Here is a 17,234-nt window from a genome sequence, read left to right on the forward strand (position 1 = left end):
TCTGTAGCCATTCCGCGAATCTCCTTGGTCTTATTCCGTTGCCTCCCAGCACCCTGCCCCCTTTCCTCAGCCTCCTGTCCACAGGGACAGAGGACACCCGGAGCTGGCAGGGAGGGGGGAGTAGGACTTTGGCAACAATCTGTCCTCCCCAGATCTTGCAGAGCACGCACACGTGATGCCTCTGCTGCCCTGGAAAATTCCTCTCACCTATGGGCATCTTTTCCAGAGCTCAGTCAAATTGAGGACCAGGGTGCCCTCTAGTGTTCGCAGGAGGAATTGGTCTCCTTGTGCAATTAAGCTGCAGATGGCTTCCAGCTTGGACGTGTGCAACTGGGAAGCAGGGCAGGGAGACTCTTATTTATTTATTAATGTTATTAATAGTCCACCTTACTCACTTGGACTCGAGGCAGATTACACAGAGTGAGTCAACACAATCAACAGGATGGGACATTCAATAAACAGTGCAATAGGATGAGGGTTGTAGGACCAACCGGAAGTCTAAAAAACGCACAAGTATTAACATAACACATTAAGAGAAGAAGGGAAGAGATGATTTATACCCTGCCCTTCACTACCCGAAGGAGTCTCAGAGCGGCTTCTGTTATGTCCTGAGTTATTGTGTTTGAATAGGGTATCGTAATCCCTGCATTACTATTGGCTGAGAATAAAGACTGCTCATTGGTCCTAAGCCACACTGAAAGTAACCAATCGCATGGCTCCGCTTAAGGCCAATCAGGCCTGTTGTACATAGTTACAGTGTTTCATGGTTCACTGTTGAATGATATAAACATAGAGAAGCTGCAAGCATGATTGTTCGGAGCTGAAGCAATGTTGAATGAAAGCGTTTGTTGATGGTTCATCGTCTCCTGCCTCAATACTTAAAAGCTTACAATCTCCTTTCCCTTCCCCTCCCCACATCAGACACCCTATAAGGTGGGTGGGGCTGAGAGAGCTCTCTTGATAACTGCCCTTGAGAGAACAGCTCCGAAAGAACTTGTGACTGGCCCAAGGTCACACCAGCAGCCACATGTGGAGGAGTGGGGAATCAAACCCAGTTCTCCCAGATTGGAGTCCACTCTTCTAACCAGTACACTAAACTGGCTGCAAAATTCCATAGTAGGGTCTTCATTTCAGCAAGCTGTACACAGTAGTGTAGACCACAGTCCCTAACCATTTATCCAAGTAACTTTGTTAATCATTTACTAGAGTGCAGCTCTGTTGCCCATGCAGAAAAGCCCTCTTGAACAATTCAGTTTTGCATAGTTTGTAGAAAGGCAGGAGAGGGGGAGCTTTCCTGAACTCTTTGGGCAGACCGTTCCACAAGGCGGGAGCCACAATGGAGAAAGCATGTGTCCAGGCAGTTGTTTGCAGGATGGCACCTGCCAAAGACTCTGCTCAGATGAGCAGAGCTGTGGACGTTGTGTATTTGTTTTCTTTCGTCTTAGAAGCCTTTCCCCCCAATGATGAACTTCCCCAATTATGGCTCTCTGTCATGTAGTTCCAGCATTGTTATTGAAGTGCTTTCCTTGGTGCACTTTTACAGATTAACAAAAGCAACAAGACAGGTCCTTGCCCCAAGCTTCATACAATTTAGGTTCTGAGAGTGGGAGGAAAAGAAAACAAGGGGAAGACAGGAAAGATGGAGGCAAAAGTGCTGGGGGGGGGGCGCTAAGTGCATGATGCTTTGGTAAGGAGCCAGAGTCATGCATGGGAGAGAAAGGGGAGCCCATCTCTTCCCTTATAATACTGGAAGATGGGGCCACCCAGTGAAGTTGATAGGCAATAGATGTGGGACGAACAGAAGGAATTATTTCTCCACCCAAAGAGTGATTGACTAGTGCAAATCACCAGTTTAGCTGGCTTTAAGAGCGGATTAGTATACTCGTGAAAGAGAAGTCCATCAGTTGGTGTTAGCAATGATGTCTAAATGGAACCTCTCCATCTAGAGGTAGTAACTCTGAATACCAGTGCTGGAGTGCGGAAAGGGCAACATAGAGTGCAGTGTTAGTGTGTCTGACTCGGGCCTGGGAGACCTATGTTTAAATCCCCACCCTGCCTCAGAAGCTTCCTGGGTGAGCTTGGGCCAGTCACTTTGGTCAGCCTAACCTACCTCACAGGGTTGTTGTGAAGATAAAATGGAGAAGGGGAGAACACTGCAAGCCCCTTTGGGTCCCTACTAGGGAGAGAACTGGGCCATAAATTACGAAAATAAACAGAGGTGCCTCTGGCAGGTGTGACCCTTGATACTCTGACTTCAGCACAGGTGGAGTCTTAACCTAACTGCTTCTCTGCAGGTGAAGTGTACCAGGAGACTAAGTCCCTCATGGAACAGCTGCGGGGCGAAGCACTCAAATTCCATAAGCCAGGTAAGTGGCCCACGGCTCTTGTGCTTAGCAGTGGCTGGGTGCCGGAGGGGGAATTTGGCTCCATTTCTCTGGGGAGCCACTGGTGAATTCGCTCGGTGTTCCAGGAGTCATGGAAACTTTAGGCACTGCCTGATGCAGATGAAGGTGTGACGGCCTCCTATTGGGGAGGACTAGGTTTCTCTTTAAATTATACGGGGTGTTTATAAAATAGGTAGTTCCGGCTGCCACCAGGAATTTTCTAAATTCCAAATCCACTCTCAGCTTCTTATGTTGGTATTGTGACCCAGGGTCTAGGCTTTCAAGGGTCTCTGTGGTCCTGAGGAATAATTGATATGACTTCTGGGATTAAATTGAATAAAAGAGGATTTATTGAAAGGGGAGCGAAATAAGAGGTTGGTAATTATGTAACTGGTTGGGAATTAGGGTTGCCTAGTCAAAAAAACTCACCAGTGGGGGAGCCTCGCTGGGCTCTGGGAGCCGTCCTCTGATGCGTGCGTGCGCCGCCAGCGCATCACCAGAAGTGACACGCGACGGCGACCACGTTGGGGGCGTGGCCCGAATCGTCGGAGGGAAAACCATAGTTTTCCCTCCGATGATCTGGGCCACGCCCCCAACGTGATTGACATGGTTGCGTCACCAGAGCCACGCTGCGCTTCGGGGGGTGGAGTTCCCCCCGGGGCCCGATTCCGTGGCGGCGGAAATTGGGCCTCCAAAGCGGGGGTTTACCCGCCACCCGCCCCCACTTGGCAGCCCTATTGGGAATAAGGTTCCTGTAAATGAGCTTGTCAACTGTATCACTTTAATACACATATACTGATCCTTCTCGGATCCCACACAGATTCTTTAGACTCTCTCTCTCACTGACTGAGTTTCCACTGAACAACCTCAACTGCTTTTTTCCCAACTGTCTTTCATAACTGTCCCTCATAACTGACACTCCCAAAGATTCACTCAAAAACCCAACTCCTCCCACTCTCTGCCATCCACCAATCATATTCCACATGTCTCTCTCAAACATTCTACTCTGCATTCACCGCAACCAAACATTTAAAGAGACACACACACTCAACACAAGGAATCATCACAGAAGGGTTGATTGGCACCAAAAGGAACGTGCTCCAGTTGTGCCAAGCAGCTGGCTGCACAAAATGTCACAATGAAAAAGCCCTGGAAGGCTTTGGAGATACTTGTCCCCATTTTGGCCAATTCGAGGACCTTGCATTTGGACCTAGATGGCTGGCCGTCACCTGGCAGCTGAGCTTCTTTGCAGCTGGTGGTTGCTTCTGATGCCATTGTGTAACTCATGGCTTTCTCAAAGGGGCATGCATGGGTAGATGTCCAAAGCTACAGTCTCACTTGCTTACTCCTAACGAACATTGCACTGAGAAATAAGGCGACCCGTTATCAAACCCATTCATTTGGACATAGTTATCCCAGTTGTCATTCAGGCTTTGCGCTCCCCAAAAGCATATTTGGGGCAGCTTCCGAATAAACCCCACTCAGATTTTTAATGTGGAAAGCTCGTGGCTGCTAAGCCGTATCCTGCCGCTGTGTGCTGACTCCTTCCTTCCCTCGTCAGGTGAGAACTACAAGACAGAAGGCTACGTTGTCACGCCCAACACCATGAACCTGCTGAAGCGGCATCTGGAGATCACAGGCGGGCAAGTAGGTGTTCTGAGGGGGGTGGGGGGCACCTTCCATTCCTCTTCACTGCAACTTCCTCAGGCCCTCTGATACCTTTTGCCCACCTGGGAGAGAGAAGTGGCATTCAGGAGCTAGATTGCCTTGTCTAGGGAAGTGGGGAGGTCATAGAGTCATAGAATCACAGAGTTGGAAGGGGCCATACAGGCCATCTAGTCCAACCCCCTGCTCAGTGCCAGATCAGCCTAGAGCATCCCTGACCAGTGTTTGCCCAGCAGCTGCTTGAAGACTGCCAGTGAAGGGGAGCTCACCACCTCCCTAGGCAGCCCATTCCACTGTTGCACAACTCTGACTGTAAAAAATGTTTTTCCTAAGATCCAGCCAGTACATTCCCTCCCTTAATTTAAACCCATTATTGTGAGTCCTATCCTCTGCTGCCAACAGGAACATCCGGGGTGGATAAAAACAAATGATTTGAAAAAAACACAGACACACACCGATTTTTAAATTTTACATTGGATTTTTTTTTGGAGGGGGGGGGGAGGGGGGACTGTGGCTGCTTGGTGGAGGGAACCAGGTGCTGTGCATTTCCCAGGGTTGGGCTTTTTGAGCCGAGAGTGAGTGCCTGGGGCTAAGTCAGGGTGAATCCTGGTAAGTGAAAGGTGCAGGAGGGTGAGAGAGAACAGAGCCTTTCAGAAAGAGGACTGCAGGCTTCCCAAGCCTCATACATGAGCGAATTCTCTCTGTCTCGTCCTGCTTCCAACATTTCCATGCGGGGTATTTGGGGAAGGGGGTGATGTCCAGGGTAAGAAAAGTGCCACAGGTTGGTTATGTGGAGGACACACCCTAGCCTCTGGCAGTCGCTGTGACTGAAGCGTATGGAGCAGGTACCTTCCTCCCTTCTGCCTCCATTTCTGCAGGCGGAGTTCCATCCACTTGGGCAGTGGTCTTCAACCCCGTGGGTTACAGAGCCCTTACAGACCGGCTATATTTTGTTTGCTGCTTTTTGGAAAGACCTGCTGGTGGTGTGCATGAGTACAGAGCAAGGGTGCTAGGCCTTTTGCCTCTCCATGCACTGAGATAAAACAGCAGGACAGTGTGGAGAGGGTTACTCCATAGCATGTGACCCTTGGCTTGTTTCCGAAACTTTCCCTGTTCCCAGTTCGCCTTGCTAGCCCAGCCTGCCCAAAATCCTCACCTTGAGGTCCTAAGTCTGGCTTCCCCTCATACTGTCATGTGATTTCCTGTTAGATGCTTGCAGTTCACAAGGTCCCTGTGCTGCCCCCTGGGGGTTGAAAGTGGGTGCTGCATCTAGAAAGGTTGAAGTCCACTGCACTGTTGTGAACTTTCATTAGCGTTTGCCTGGGGCTGGGTTTGAAGTGCCTCGATTTGTGTGTCAGAATGCCTCGATTAACGTGGTTGAAATGTGTTCCATCCTAGGTACACACACGCTTCCCACCTGAACCCAATGGCATCCTGCACATTGGCCATGCAAAAGCCATCAATTTCAACTTTGGTTTTGCCAAGGTGAGAGATGGGATATCTTCCCACTCCTCTGCTCTTCCTGCTGTGTGTTCAGATTCTTGTTGGATCTGAGGGTGATTTTCTTTCTTTCCATTCTATCTGAAGAAGTGAGCACTAACTTATGAAAGCTGATACTGGAGTGAATGTTCTTGTACCCCCCTGCCAACTTGCCAGAGTTGTTTGGTGTAGTGAAGCCAGTTTGGTGTAGTGGTTAAATGCATGAACTCTAATCTGGGAGAACTGGGTTTGATTCCCCACTCCTCCACTTGCACCTGCTGGATGACCTTGGGCAAGCCATAGTTCTGATAAGAGCTGTCCTTGAAAAAGAGCAGTTTCTGTCAGAGCTCTCTCAGCCCCACCCACCTCACAGGGTGTCTGTTGTGGGGAGGGGAAGGGGAAGGAGCTTGTAAGCTGCTCTGAGACTCCTTTGGGTAGTGAAGGGTGGGGTATAAATCCAATCTCTTCTTTCTTCTTCTTTGTTTAATTTTCTTCCTTCTTGTTGGGGAGAGCCCAGGAAGTTTCACACTGAGTTGGCAGGTACGATAACTGTGCTGCTTAATCCCCCCTATCAAAAACAGGCCAACGGTGGAATCTGCTTCCTGCGCTATGATGACACGAACCCTGAAAAGGAGGAGGAGAAGTACTTCACAGCCATCCGGGACATAGTGGAATGGTTAGGTATGCACATTTAGCAGTAGGAGATGCAGGTGGGCAGAAGGGCCATGTTGCCAGCTGGGTCCTAACTGGCGGGGGGGAGGTGTGTTGCCTTCTCTGGCTGCTGTACAGGGTTGGCCTGTTGTGCGGCACGGTGTGAAGGGTGAGGGTCAAAATGGGGCCCTGTCATAAATGGTAATGGCATATGTGTAGAATATAAATCCCTCTCTGGTGGTAGCAGGAAGAACTTATTCAAGGGAGCTTGAGGTGGGTTTGGGCGGGTTGCTGCCCTAGTTGTGGGCTGAGAGGCTGTAGATGGGGCTGACCCAAGTTGAAGTGGGGAGGGCGCCTCCTCTCACGCTCTGGTGTTGTTTCCCTCAGGATACACCCCCCACGCAGTGACGCATGCCTCAGACTACTTCGACCAGTTGTATGCTTGGGCTGTGGAACTCATCCAGAGGTGAGGAGTTATATCAGAGATGTGAGAATAGTCCCAGTCCTTTCTCTCCCCCCCCCCCCCACCTTGGGTATTTTTGCATTTTTGAGTGTGGCTGTGCACATGTATGTGCCTGTGCCTGTGCCTGGAAGTCATGGCGACCTCTGGCAACTCCTACTGGGGCACGGAGGACGTTCAGAGAAGAGGCTTGATAGCCTGCCTCTGGCCGCCCGGCCCTGGTATTCTCTGGAGGTCTCCCATCCAAATATTTGCCAGAATCGGCCCTGCTTAGCTTCTGAGATCTGATGAGATCGGGCTTGCCTGGGCTGTCCAGGTCAGGGCATCCCCGTCCTTTTTCATTTTGCACTTCCCCAGAGTGTCTCCTGTGATAAACTTGTGTGGTGTTTGGGGGCGGGATTATAGACACCTCTCTCCTTCGCGGAGTTTGCACTTCCTTCATGTCTATAGCAGCATGTCCTTTTGCCTTTGTGACTGGCAGTTCCTTTCCCTCCCCAGGGGCCATGCTTATGTGTGCCACCAGAAGGTAGAAGAAATCAAAGGACATAACCCACCCCCTTCTCCGTGGCGAGACAGGCCAGCAGAGGAGTCACTTCTGCTCTTTGAGGTACGGCCCTTGCATGTCGGCAGTCTTGGGTTGGTTCCCGTTGCAGGAAGGAGCGAGAACTGGGAGCATAAAGGGATTCGGATTCAAAACTCCAGCGTTTGCTCCCGGTAGTCAGAGCCGTGCATCTCCATATGCCTACAAGTATGCAATTTTAGTATTTTGGGCTGCTTAGCTTTTGTCTTTTCAGATCATCAGGTTTTGAGCCCCCATGGTACCATTTACAGTAATTTATGAAGGGTCAGAAAACTGTGCAGGGGGTTGGCTTCTCGCCATCAGAAGAGGTTATTACTGCCTTGCCTTTCAGGGCTAGTGCCTCCTGTTGCTGACCCAAAGCACCCAATTCTTTGAAGTAACTACACTTTAAAAACAGCATTGAACTGTGCAGAATAAGCAAAAGGTAATTTATTCTGATTGCTGAACTTGGTTTCCCTAGGTATGCTGGTGCACAGAATATGGACATGTGTGTCTGTAGCTGCTTCTGCTGGGGAAGAAACAGTTGCAGAAATGGCAAACATCACCCCCCCCCCCCCCCCCCCATCCCTAGTTTCCCCCTCAGCTGACTCAGAGTTTGTCTTTTGCTCCTGCAGGACATGCGCAAAGGGAAGTTTGGGGAGGGCGAGGCCACGCTGCGCATGAAGCTGGTGATGGAGGATGGAAAGATGGACCCCGTTGCTTACCGCATCAAGTACACCCCCCACCACCGCAGTGGAGATAAGTGGTGTGTGTTGAGCAGGGGTGTCTGCTGCCATTCTAAGCATATTGGAGGGGACCGAGCTTGGCCAATGTGCAGCCCCCCCCCCCTAAAAAAAGCTGCCCCACTGTTCCCAAAGGGGTAGTAAAGGATTTCCAGCCATGTTCTGTGTGTGGCTGTATTTGTTATAGCGATCAATTCCAATCTGTTCTGTATGCACCAGAAACTTGCCCTGGCCCGCAGAATGTGAATTTCCCACCTACTGGGGCTTTTTCTTTATTTGTGGGGGAGAGTGCCTCTGAACAGCCAGTGTGGTGGTGTGGTTAGTGACTAGGACCAGAGAGACCCAGATCCAAGTCCACGTGCCACCGTGAAGCTCCCTGGAGACCTTGAGCCAGTCGCTCTCTTTCAGCCTAATTTACCTCACAGGGTTGGATAGAGGAGGGGAGAACTTGTGTGGAAGGAGGACGGGATAAAGAGAGAATATGCGTAGTCTGCTGGTGTTACCTTAGGGGGTCTTTCCGTTCCTAGAATCAAGAGACTCTGTGTCTAAGAAGTGGTACACTATGATAGAACTGCAAGCATGTATGGAAGTCCAAGGCCTTGACCTGTAGATAGCCCAGGCTAACCTGATCTCATCCAACCCCAGAAGCTAAGCAAGGTCAGCCCTGGTTAGTACTTGGATGGGAGAACAATGAATACTTTTGAGGGTCTTGCTATACAGAGGCAGGCAGTGGCAAACCACCTCTGCTCCTTACTCTTAACTCAAAAACCCCAAGGGGTCGCCATAAGTTGGCTGTGACCTAACAGCAAAATAAAATTAAAGAAGATGGAGTCAGTATTTAGAATGGCCAGAGAGGACTACAGGGAAATGGTGGCTGTAGCGAGGCTGATTCTAGTCCTGGTGATCTGAGCCCTCGGCTGTCTCTTGCTTTGCAGGTGCATCTACCCCACCTACGACTACACACACTGCCTCTGTGACTCCCTGGAGAACATCAGTCACTCGCTGTGCACCAAAGAGTTCCAGGCCAGGTGAGCCGAAGGCTTCTAGCCCAGTAGGACTTCCTTGAGCCCCCTTCCTGTGTAGGGAAGGAGCAGGTTGTGACTTTGAGCTGTGGGGGGAGCTTTGGAGCCCTTCCCTCGTGCAGAAATATGATCATCGCGTTAGGAGGCTTGGGTTAGATGGCCATAGTTCCCTTGTGCATTGTTTTGTCTGTTCAGAAGACTTCAGAGCTCACTCTTCAGTATCACAATATCCAAAGTGGAGAACAGAAATAAAGCCAAGATATATCCTAAGCCATCAATTATCCGACAGGCAGAAAAAACAAAAACAAATTGGCAGCTAGAAAACCAGTCATACACATTAAGTCAGGGCCCCCCAACCTTTTTGAGCCTGCGGACACATTGGAAATTCCGATGAAGCATGGTGCACACAGCAACAAAATGGCTGCCACAAAATGGCTGCTGTAGGAGGCAGAGCCAGCCACAAAAATGATCGCCGAAGCCACTGTGGAGATTCTTCTGCTGGCAGCTGCTGCCAAAGGAACATTTATAAAAAATCTGCTCAGCCAATCAGAAGCATTGCTGGGCAAAAGCCCTTCCCGGCCCTACCCATTTCCTCAGAATACATGGGTAGGTGCCAGAAAGGGTGTTGGCGGGTGCCATGGTGCCCACAGGCATCACATTTGGGGACCCCTGTATTAAGCTTGTCTGAATAAACTAGTCTGGGAAATTTGCTTAAAGGGCCCAGTGTCCCAAATCTGGCGAACCCCAGTAGGCAACCGGTTACATAATTTGGGGACCACCACTGAGAAAACTCTTCCTATGGTAGCCTCAGGCCTGCTAGAAGAAGACAAATGATTAGAAGATTATCTGTGCTATAGGACTGTAAAGAATAGAGAAGGCACGTGTGAGAGAAGAGAGTTCCCCAAGTATCCCAGGGCTTAGAAGCATACATCAACAAGCACGGAGTCAGCTATCTTGTATAGAATTCCTGATAATTCTGGCTTTCCTATTGAAAGATGTCAAGTTTCTAGCTCTGTTTAAGGGAAAAAAAACTTTTCTGTGTCCTCTGGTCTTCATTCATTTCACTTTTTTCCTCCCTGGCCCCAAATCCTGACCTTTGCTTTTTTTGAGTAGCTGAGTCACATAAGCAAAACAGACTGTGCAAAGTGTACATCGGGCTGTGACTGAAATCGGTGGCTCCCCTGCTGCTGTGCGCTGTGACGAACAATGCTGCCTTCTCTCCCGACAGGCGATCCTCATATTACTGGCTGTGCAATGCGCTGGATGTCTACTGCCCCGTGCAGTGGGAGTACGGGCGTCTGAATCTCCTCTACACAGTGGTCTCCAAAAGAAAGATCATCCGCTTGGTAGAAGCAGGTGCTGTCAGGTGAGGGGCAGGCTGGGCTTTGTGTGTGTGTGTGTGTGTGTGGGTGTGTGTGTGTGTGTGTGTGCACACGTGCGTGTGTGATGGGGGAAGGGGTGTTCAAGGAGAGAGTAGGGAAGACCTGGAAACCAAGCATGGCTCTTTGGGGCTCACTGTGTTCATCACGGCTGGTGTCGCCCTTCCAGGGACTGGGACGATCCACGGCTCTTTACGCTGACAGCTCTCCGTCGCCGAGGCTTTCCACCAGAGGCCATCAACAACTTCTGTGCGAAGGTGAGGACTCCTTGCAGGGTTTGGTGTAGCTCAGCCAGTCAGTAACAGTTGTATGCCTAGACTCGGTGTGATAGTACAGAGTCAGGCCCATTTTCATATATTTTGTGGGTTGTAGAGCTTCAGCAGGGGCTGCGGTGGCTTAGAGGTTAAGATGCTGAGCTGCAAACCGGAAGGCCAGTAGCTCGGCAGTTTGAGACCCGAGTGTCGCGTGACGGAGTGAGCTCCCATCTCTGGCCCCAGCTCCTGCCGGCCTAGCAGTTTGAAGGCAAGAAATTGCGAGTAGATAAATAGGTACCACTTAGGTGGGAAGGTAACAGCGTTCCGTACACCTTGGCATTTAGTCATGCCGGCCACATGACCACGGAAATGTCTTCGGACAGCACTGGCTCTTCAGCTTGGAAACGGAGATGAGCACCACCCCCTAGAGTCGGATCCAACTAGCTTTCAAGGAAGGGAAACCTTTACCTTTTACTAGAGCTTCAGCACTGCTACTTCTAGGTTGGGAGGTGGGTTGAAGCAAGGCAGATCACAAACTGTTTGGGGGAGGGTGTCCTTGCCACCATGGGGGAAGGGGTGTGGCACAGTGGCAGAGGGTCTGCTTTGTATGCAGAAGGTCCCAATTCCCAGCACCCTCGGTTAAAAAGAGCGTACGGTAGGTGATGTGAAACACCCCTGCAGAGCTGCTGCCTGTCTCAGTGGGCAGTACTGACCTTGATGCCCCCAAAGTCTGATTCAGCATAGGGCAACTTCAGTATGTCCCAAGAGACCATAGACCGGGGAAGCACCTTGTGGCTGCCTAGCGATTGTCCATTCCCTTTCCATTCCTCTAGAAAAGCTTAGTAGGTTCCCCCTCTGTGACCAGGGCAAGGGAAAGGCAACGACTGAGCCCCCTGAAAAATCTGCTTTGAGCCTCAGTTGCTACCCCCCCACCCCCGAGTATTGGCATCCTCCCCTGAGTGAGAGTAAACGTGGCACTGCCCTGTGGCTTGGCTGACTCCCAACAGGTAGGCGTGACGGTAGCCCAGTGCACCATGGAGCCCCACATGCTGGAAGCCTGCGTGCGGGAGGTGCTGAACGAACAAGCCCCTCGAGTCATGGCTGTCCTGGAGCCCCTCCGCCTGACCATCACCAATTTTCCTGCACCGCACCAAGTAAGTTTGTGACCTCTGGGGGAGAGGGGACAGCTCCCCATCTGGAGACCTCCCCTGGAAGCTGGAGAGCACACGGCTTGACGCTCTTGCCTTCCTTACAGAACTTGGACGTCCTGGTCCCCAATTTCCCTGCGGATGAGACCAGAGGCTTCCACAAAGTCCCTTTCCAGCCCATGGTCTACATTGAGCAAAGTGACTTCCGGGAGGTTAGTCCTATCAGGAGAATCCATGCTGTCCAAGGAAAGCTGATACGGGCTGGGAAAGAGAAGGGAAAACTGGGCTATCGGTCAACCATTGTTTGCGCTCTTTAGACTGTCTGAATAGGGTTGGAGAGAACTGGGTTCGAATCCCCACTTAGCCATGAAGCTGATAGGGTCCCCTTGGGCCAGTCTGTCTCCCCCCCCCTCCCCCAGCCTACCCTGCAATCGTTAAGTAATTCCATTAATATAGATACTGCTAGCAGCTTATGAGATTGAATTGTTTTATATACTGAATTGTTTTAGATGGCTTTATGTTGCCCTAATTGTTATTTATGTGCTTTATCTCTCATGTAAGCCGCCCTGAGCCTGCCTTCGCAGGGAGGGCAGGGTATAAATTGAATAAATCAATAAAAATAAATAACAATAAAACAGATAAAATGGAAGAAGGCAGGAGAGCCTGAGTACTGTGGAGGAAGCGGTGGGATACCAGTGGGAGGGGACGGCTGAGCTCTTGCATGTCATTTGCCCTGATGAGTGAGGGCTTCTAATGCAGAGGATGGACCTGAGTGTCTAGTCTATTTAAAAAGAGAGAGAGAGAGAGACCCTTTTCCAGCCAAACCGAGACCCATATGCCTTCTATTGCCGTTATAGAGAAGATGTGTGGGTAGTTTTAAGCTTACAGTGGGAGCAGGGTTAGTGGTCTGGGTGAGGCCGCCATTAATCATGGAGCGACATTGGCAGAAGGAGCAGGGTGGGCAGTTTCATCACCTTCCCCCTCCCCACTGTGGCTTCCCAATCTGCGTGGCTGTTGGCAGTGTTCCCTCTAAGCTGAGTTAGTGTGAGCTAGCTCACAGTTCTTTAGCCTCCAGCTCACACATTTTTGCCTTAGCTCAGGAAGGGATAGCTCCAGAGCAAACTAATTTATGCAGCAGCCAAATCACTCACTCACAGCTTTAGAATTTTTGCTCATATGACTCCACAACTTAGAGGAAACATTGGTCCATGTGGGTCTGGGAATCAAGGGAATAATAGAATCACAGAACCATAGAGTTGGAAGGGACCTCCAGGTCATCTAGTCCAACCCCCTGCACAGTGGAGGAAGTTCACAAATACCTCCCCCTCCACACCCACAGTGACTCCTGCTAAACTTGCCCAGAGTCAATAAAGACTGCTGTGGAGAAGAGGGGGACACGGGGAAGGGCCACAGCCCTTGCCTCTGTAGCCGTGGAAAAGAGCAAGAGTCCAGTAGCACAATAAAGGCTAACGAAACTTGTGGCAGGATAGGAGCTTTCGTGAGCCACTGCTGGATCCTGTCGGCTATCCTTCACTTGCAGCCCCACTTAATTCCTTTTTGCCTAAGGTTTTGAATTGTCCGTAGCCCTTCCGTTATCTGCCATGTCTACACCGCAGATTTAATGTGCTTCCCTTGAGAAGGGGTAGGCTTGGCTCCTGGAACTTATGCTGAGTCATGCCATCGGGACATCGTCTTGTTACACTGCCTCTAAAGGCTTGGTTCCAGGCATCTCCAGTTAAAGGCCGTCGTGTCGAGGCTGCTGAGTAAGACGTTTCAGTGCCCGAGATGCTGGACAGCTGCTACCAGTGGCATGACTCAGCATAAGGCAGCAGCTTCGGGAGACTGCGAAGGGTGTTCTTGCTCTGCCCAAGCCAGGGATATGTTGTGAGCAATGTTCCCTCTAAGCTGTAGAGTCCTGTGAGCAAGAATTCTACTTTGTGAGCTACTGGCATCAAAGTTGCGAGCAAGTGATATGGCTACTGGATAAATTAGCCTGCTCTGGAGCCATCCTTCCTGAGCTAAGACAAAAATGTCTGAGCTGAAGGCTAAAAAACTGTGAGCTAGCTCGCACTAACTCAGCTTAGAGGGAACATTGGTTGTGAGGACTTTCCCCTGGCCCAGAAAACTGAATATGGGGGACATACGCTGCAGAACTGGCATGGGGTGGAGAGAACGAGCCTGGCTCCCAAACAGCTAGGAACTGAATGTAATATCACTTTACATTTGCAAGATGGCAAATCCTTGCTATTCTTTTAAGTAATTTGCTTCTCCTCCTTTTGCACTCCATTTACATTAGTATCTCTTCTGTGTCAGGTGCCAGACAAAGGCTACAAGCGCCTGGCGCCCGGGCAGCCAGTGGGGCTGAGGCACACTGGCTACGTCATCGCTGTCCAAAATATCATTAAGGTGAGTGTTGTCGTGGCACGTCCTCCCAACCTCTCTGCTGCCTTCTTGTCCCTGCCAAAGGGTCTGGCTGGCTTCCAAGGGCTGCCTGTGCAAGGGAAGCCTGAAGGGTGGTGGCCCAGCATTAATTGGTTCTCGTAATAGTCCTGCAAGGAGAGGGGCTGTGGCTCAGTGGGAGAGGATCTGCTTTGCACGCAGAAGTTCCCAAGTGCAATCCCATGTGCATCTCTGGTTAGAAGGGTCAGGCAGTAGGGGATGTGGGAAAATCTTGTGCTGCCTGGGACCCTCGAGTCGCTGCCAGTCAGCAGAGTAAACAGTATTGAGCTTGATAGTGCTGGGATGTTTGGTTAAGTGGCAGTTGTTAAGAGCGGCAGACTTTAATCTGGAGAACTGGGTTTGGTTCCGCAGTCCTCCACATGGAGCCAGCTGGGTGACCTTGGGTCAGTCACAGTTCTCTCGGGACTCTCTCAGTCCCACCTGCCTTACAGGGGGGCCTGTTGTGGGGAGAAGAAGAAGACTCCTTAAGGTAGAGAAAAGCGGGGTATAAAAACCAACTCCTCCTCCTCCTCCTCCTTCATCATCATCATCTGGCAGAGTTTGCCCAGTCATAGAAGTGTGATACTGAGTGCAGTAAATAAATTTCCCAGGGAGTATATTGCAAAAAGTAAAACTTAACTTTATTCAGGTAGGTTCAGTTCACATTTAGGAGAGAGAGAAGTCTAATCTAGAGAGTACGTTCCCTAGTACAAGTGGATACCTGATCCGGCATCGCAGGTACGGAAGTACAAGAGTACTGTTTCTGTGGGAGAGATCTGTTGAGATGGGTGACTCTGTGAAAAGCCATGTGCAGAGTGGGGAAGAACAGACGACACAGAGAGCGGAGAGGTCAGAGAGGGCAGTTCCCAGATTAAGACGAAGGAGATAACAGTTATACACACCTAGAGTGATGTAGTGCCGCTCCGTGTCCAGACATGCTGAGTCACTCACTCCCACAGAGAGACCAGCGGTCTGAATCAGGATAAGGCAGATTTTTAGGTTCATGTGAAACTAGCAACAAAGCTTGTATCTGTGTGGAAAACACTCCTCAGGCCAATCCTGAGAGCCAGTTTGGTGTAGTGGTTAAGTGCGCGGACTCTAATCTGGGAGAACCGGGTTTCATTCCCCACTCCTCCACTTGCACCTGGCTGGATGACCTTGGGCAAGCCATAGTTCTGTCAGAGGTGTTCTTGAGAAAGAGCAGTTTCTGTCAGAGCTCTCTCAGCCCCGCCTACCTCACAGGGTGTCTGTTGTGGGGAGGGGAAGGGAAAGGAGTTTGCAAGCCGCTCTGAGACACCTTTGGGTAGTGAAGGGCGGGGCATAAATCCAATCTCTTCTTCTCTCTTCTTCTTAAAAGATCTTTCTCCCAATTCTGTACCCACGCAGTATATGTGTGCAGAGTTGACTGTCCTTCACAGATCTCAGAAACTGGGATTATCTTGCTTGCGAATGCCAGGATTTAAGCCACCCCCCCCCCCAATAAGGGGGACATGGTGGAGTTTAGGGAAGGGGGGGGGATTGAGAGCTAACATGGTATTAGTGGTTAAAATGCTGGATACAGACGTGGGAGACCCAGATTCAAATCCCCTCTCAGCCGTAACATTCACTGGGTGACCTTGGTGCCAGTCTCCATTTCTCAGCCTTACCTCCCTCACAGGGTTGTTGTGAGGGAAAAGCTGGTGGAGAGGGGAATTGGGTATGCTGCCTTGAGCTCCTTGGAAAGGAAGAACAGGATAAAAATGTGATTGAAAAAAATTGTGCTGGTTCCTGCTTGTTTGTACAAAAAGAGAGCTTTACAATCATATCCTCATAACCTGATTTCCAAGCCTCAAGCTGGAACCGGGCATGGGAGATCAGTCACAGATCAGTGCTTTGTTCTGAACCACCTCATAAGCAAATACCTCTGGAAGAATCTCTATGAAGCAGCGTTGATTGATCTCACCAGCGGCCTTTGATAAGTTCAGCCTCCAGCACAAGTTTCAGTGTTTGATATAGACTGGTGCTTACTGATCAATAAGGTTATATAATGACGTAACATTAAAAATCAGAATTGGCAGAAGGCCAGATATCACATTTAATTCCCTGCAAAAGAGGCGTATGGCAGGGACTGTCTTCTGGTCTGATTCAATTTAATATCTTTTCCCCAAATGTGGCATCCTGCCACCTTTCTTTCTACCAGCATGAGTTATGTTCTGGAAGCCAAATATGCTATCATAGGACAACAATGTGTGTATGAAAAGTAATACCACATTGATTGGCCTAAGATGCCTACTGTCTGAACTTTGAGAGGGTCTGAAATAAAGAGCAGCTGTGTGTAGATCATTAAAAGGCCAGAGTAGCCATTTTGGGAGTCCCAGGCAACGTATCACACTTGATGACTGGATGATCAGCCCCTCAGTCAGGGACACAGTTTGACTTACCTGGGAGGCAGTTGTGCCTGAAATGGCACCTGGAAACAAATTCCAGCAGCCAAACTAAAAGCTGCAAGATCAGTGCAGACTAGCCTACCTTTCACTTGACCGAAGGAGGTGGTTTCACTGCTCCGGCCCTCAAACACCTACGGAAGGTTCTGTCCTGAGTTTCTCATGGGAGACTGGGGAAGGGGGTTGTAGCTCAGTGGTGATCATCTCCTCTGCACACAGGTTCAGTCCCCACCATCTCCAGTTAAAAGGATATGGTTGTGCGAAAGATCTTGACCTGAGACTGCTGACACCAGTCATGGCAGACAACTGACCTTGATAGGCTTGATAGGCCAAAGAGTGATTAACACATGGAATTCACTGCCACAGGAAGTGGTGGCGGCTACAAGCATGGACGGATTCAAAAGGGAATTAGATAGGCATATGGAGCAGAGGTCCACCAGTGGCTATTAGCCACAAGGTATAGATAGGGGCTCTGGGGCAAGTGATGCTCTGTCTTCTTGGTGCTTGGGGGGGGGGGGTCAACAGTGGGATGGCTTCTAATGTCCTGGCCCCACTGGTGGACCTCCTGATGGCACTGGTATTTCTGGCCACTGTGTGATACAGAGTGTTGGACTGGATGGGCCTTTGG

General features: G+C 50.2%; 1 protein-coding gene across 1 annotated transcript in view; it reads left to right on the forward strand.

Annotated features, from left to right (window-relative positions):
• The window catches only part of QARS (glutaminyl-tRNA synthetase), a 37,453-nt gene that overhangs the window by 14,664 nt on the left and 5,555 nt on the right, over positions 1-17,234 (forward strand). Inside the window, exons 8-20 of the mRNA XM_015422121.1 lie at positions 2,295-2,366; positions 3,946-4,031; positions 5,448-5,534; positions 6,110-6,209; positions 6,567-6,645; positions 7,138-7,246; positions 7,834-7,964; positions 8,877-8,969; positions 10,192-10,329; positions 10,512-10,599; positions 11,604-11,750; positions 11,852-11,956; positions 14,058-14,150. Of these exons, the coding sequence (XP_015277607.1) occupies positions 2,295-2,366; positions 3,946-4,031; positions 5,448-5,534; positions 6,110-6,209; positions 6,567-6,645; positions 7,138-7,246; positions 7,834-7,964; positions 8,877-8,969; positions 10,192-10,329; positions 10,512-10,599; positions 11,604-11,750; positions 11,852-11,956; positions 14,058-14,150 (1,328 nt within the window). The remainder of the gene's footprint in view (positions 1-2,294; positions 2,367-3,945; positions 4,032-5,447; positions 5,535-6,109; positions 6,210-6,566; positions 6,646-7,137; positions 7,247-7,833; positions 7,965-8,876; positions 8,970-10,191; positions 10,330-10,511; positions 10,600-11,603; positions 11,751-11,851; positions 11,957-14,057; positions 14,151-17,234) is intronic.

This window comes from Gekko japonicus, unplaced genomic scaffold (assembly GCF_001447785.1).
Source record: "Gekko japonicus isolate JY-2015 unplaced genomic scaffold, Gekko_japonicus_V1.1 scaffold292, whole genome shotgun sequence".
NCBI lineage: Eukaryota > Metazoa > Chordata > Lepidosauria > Squamata > Gekkonidae > Gekko > Gekko japonicus.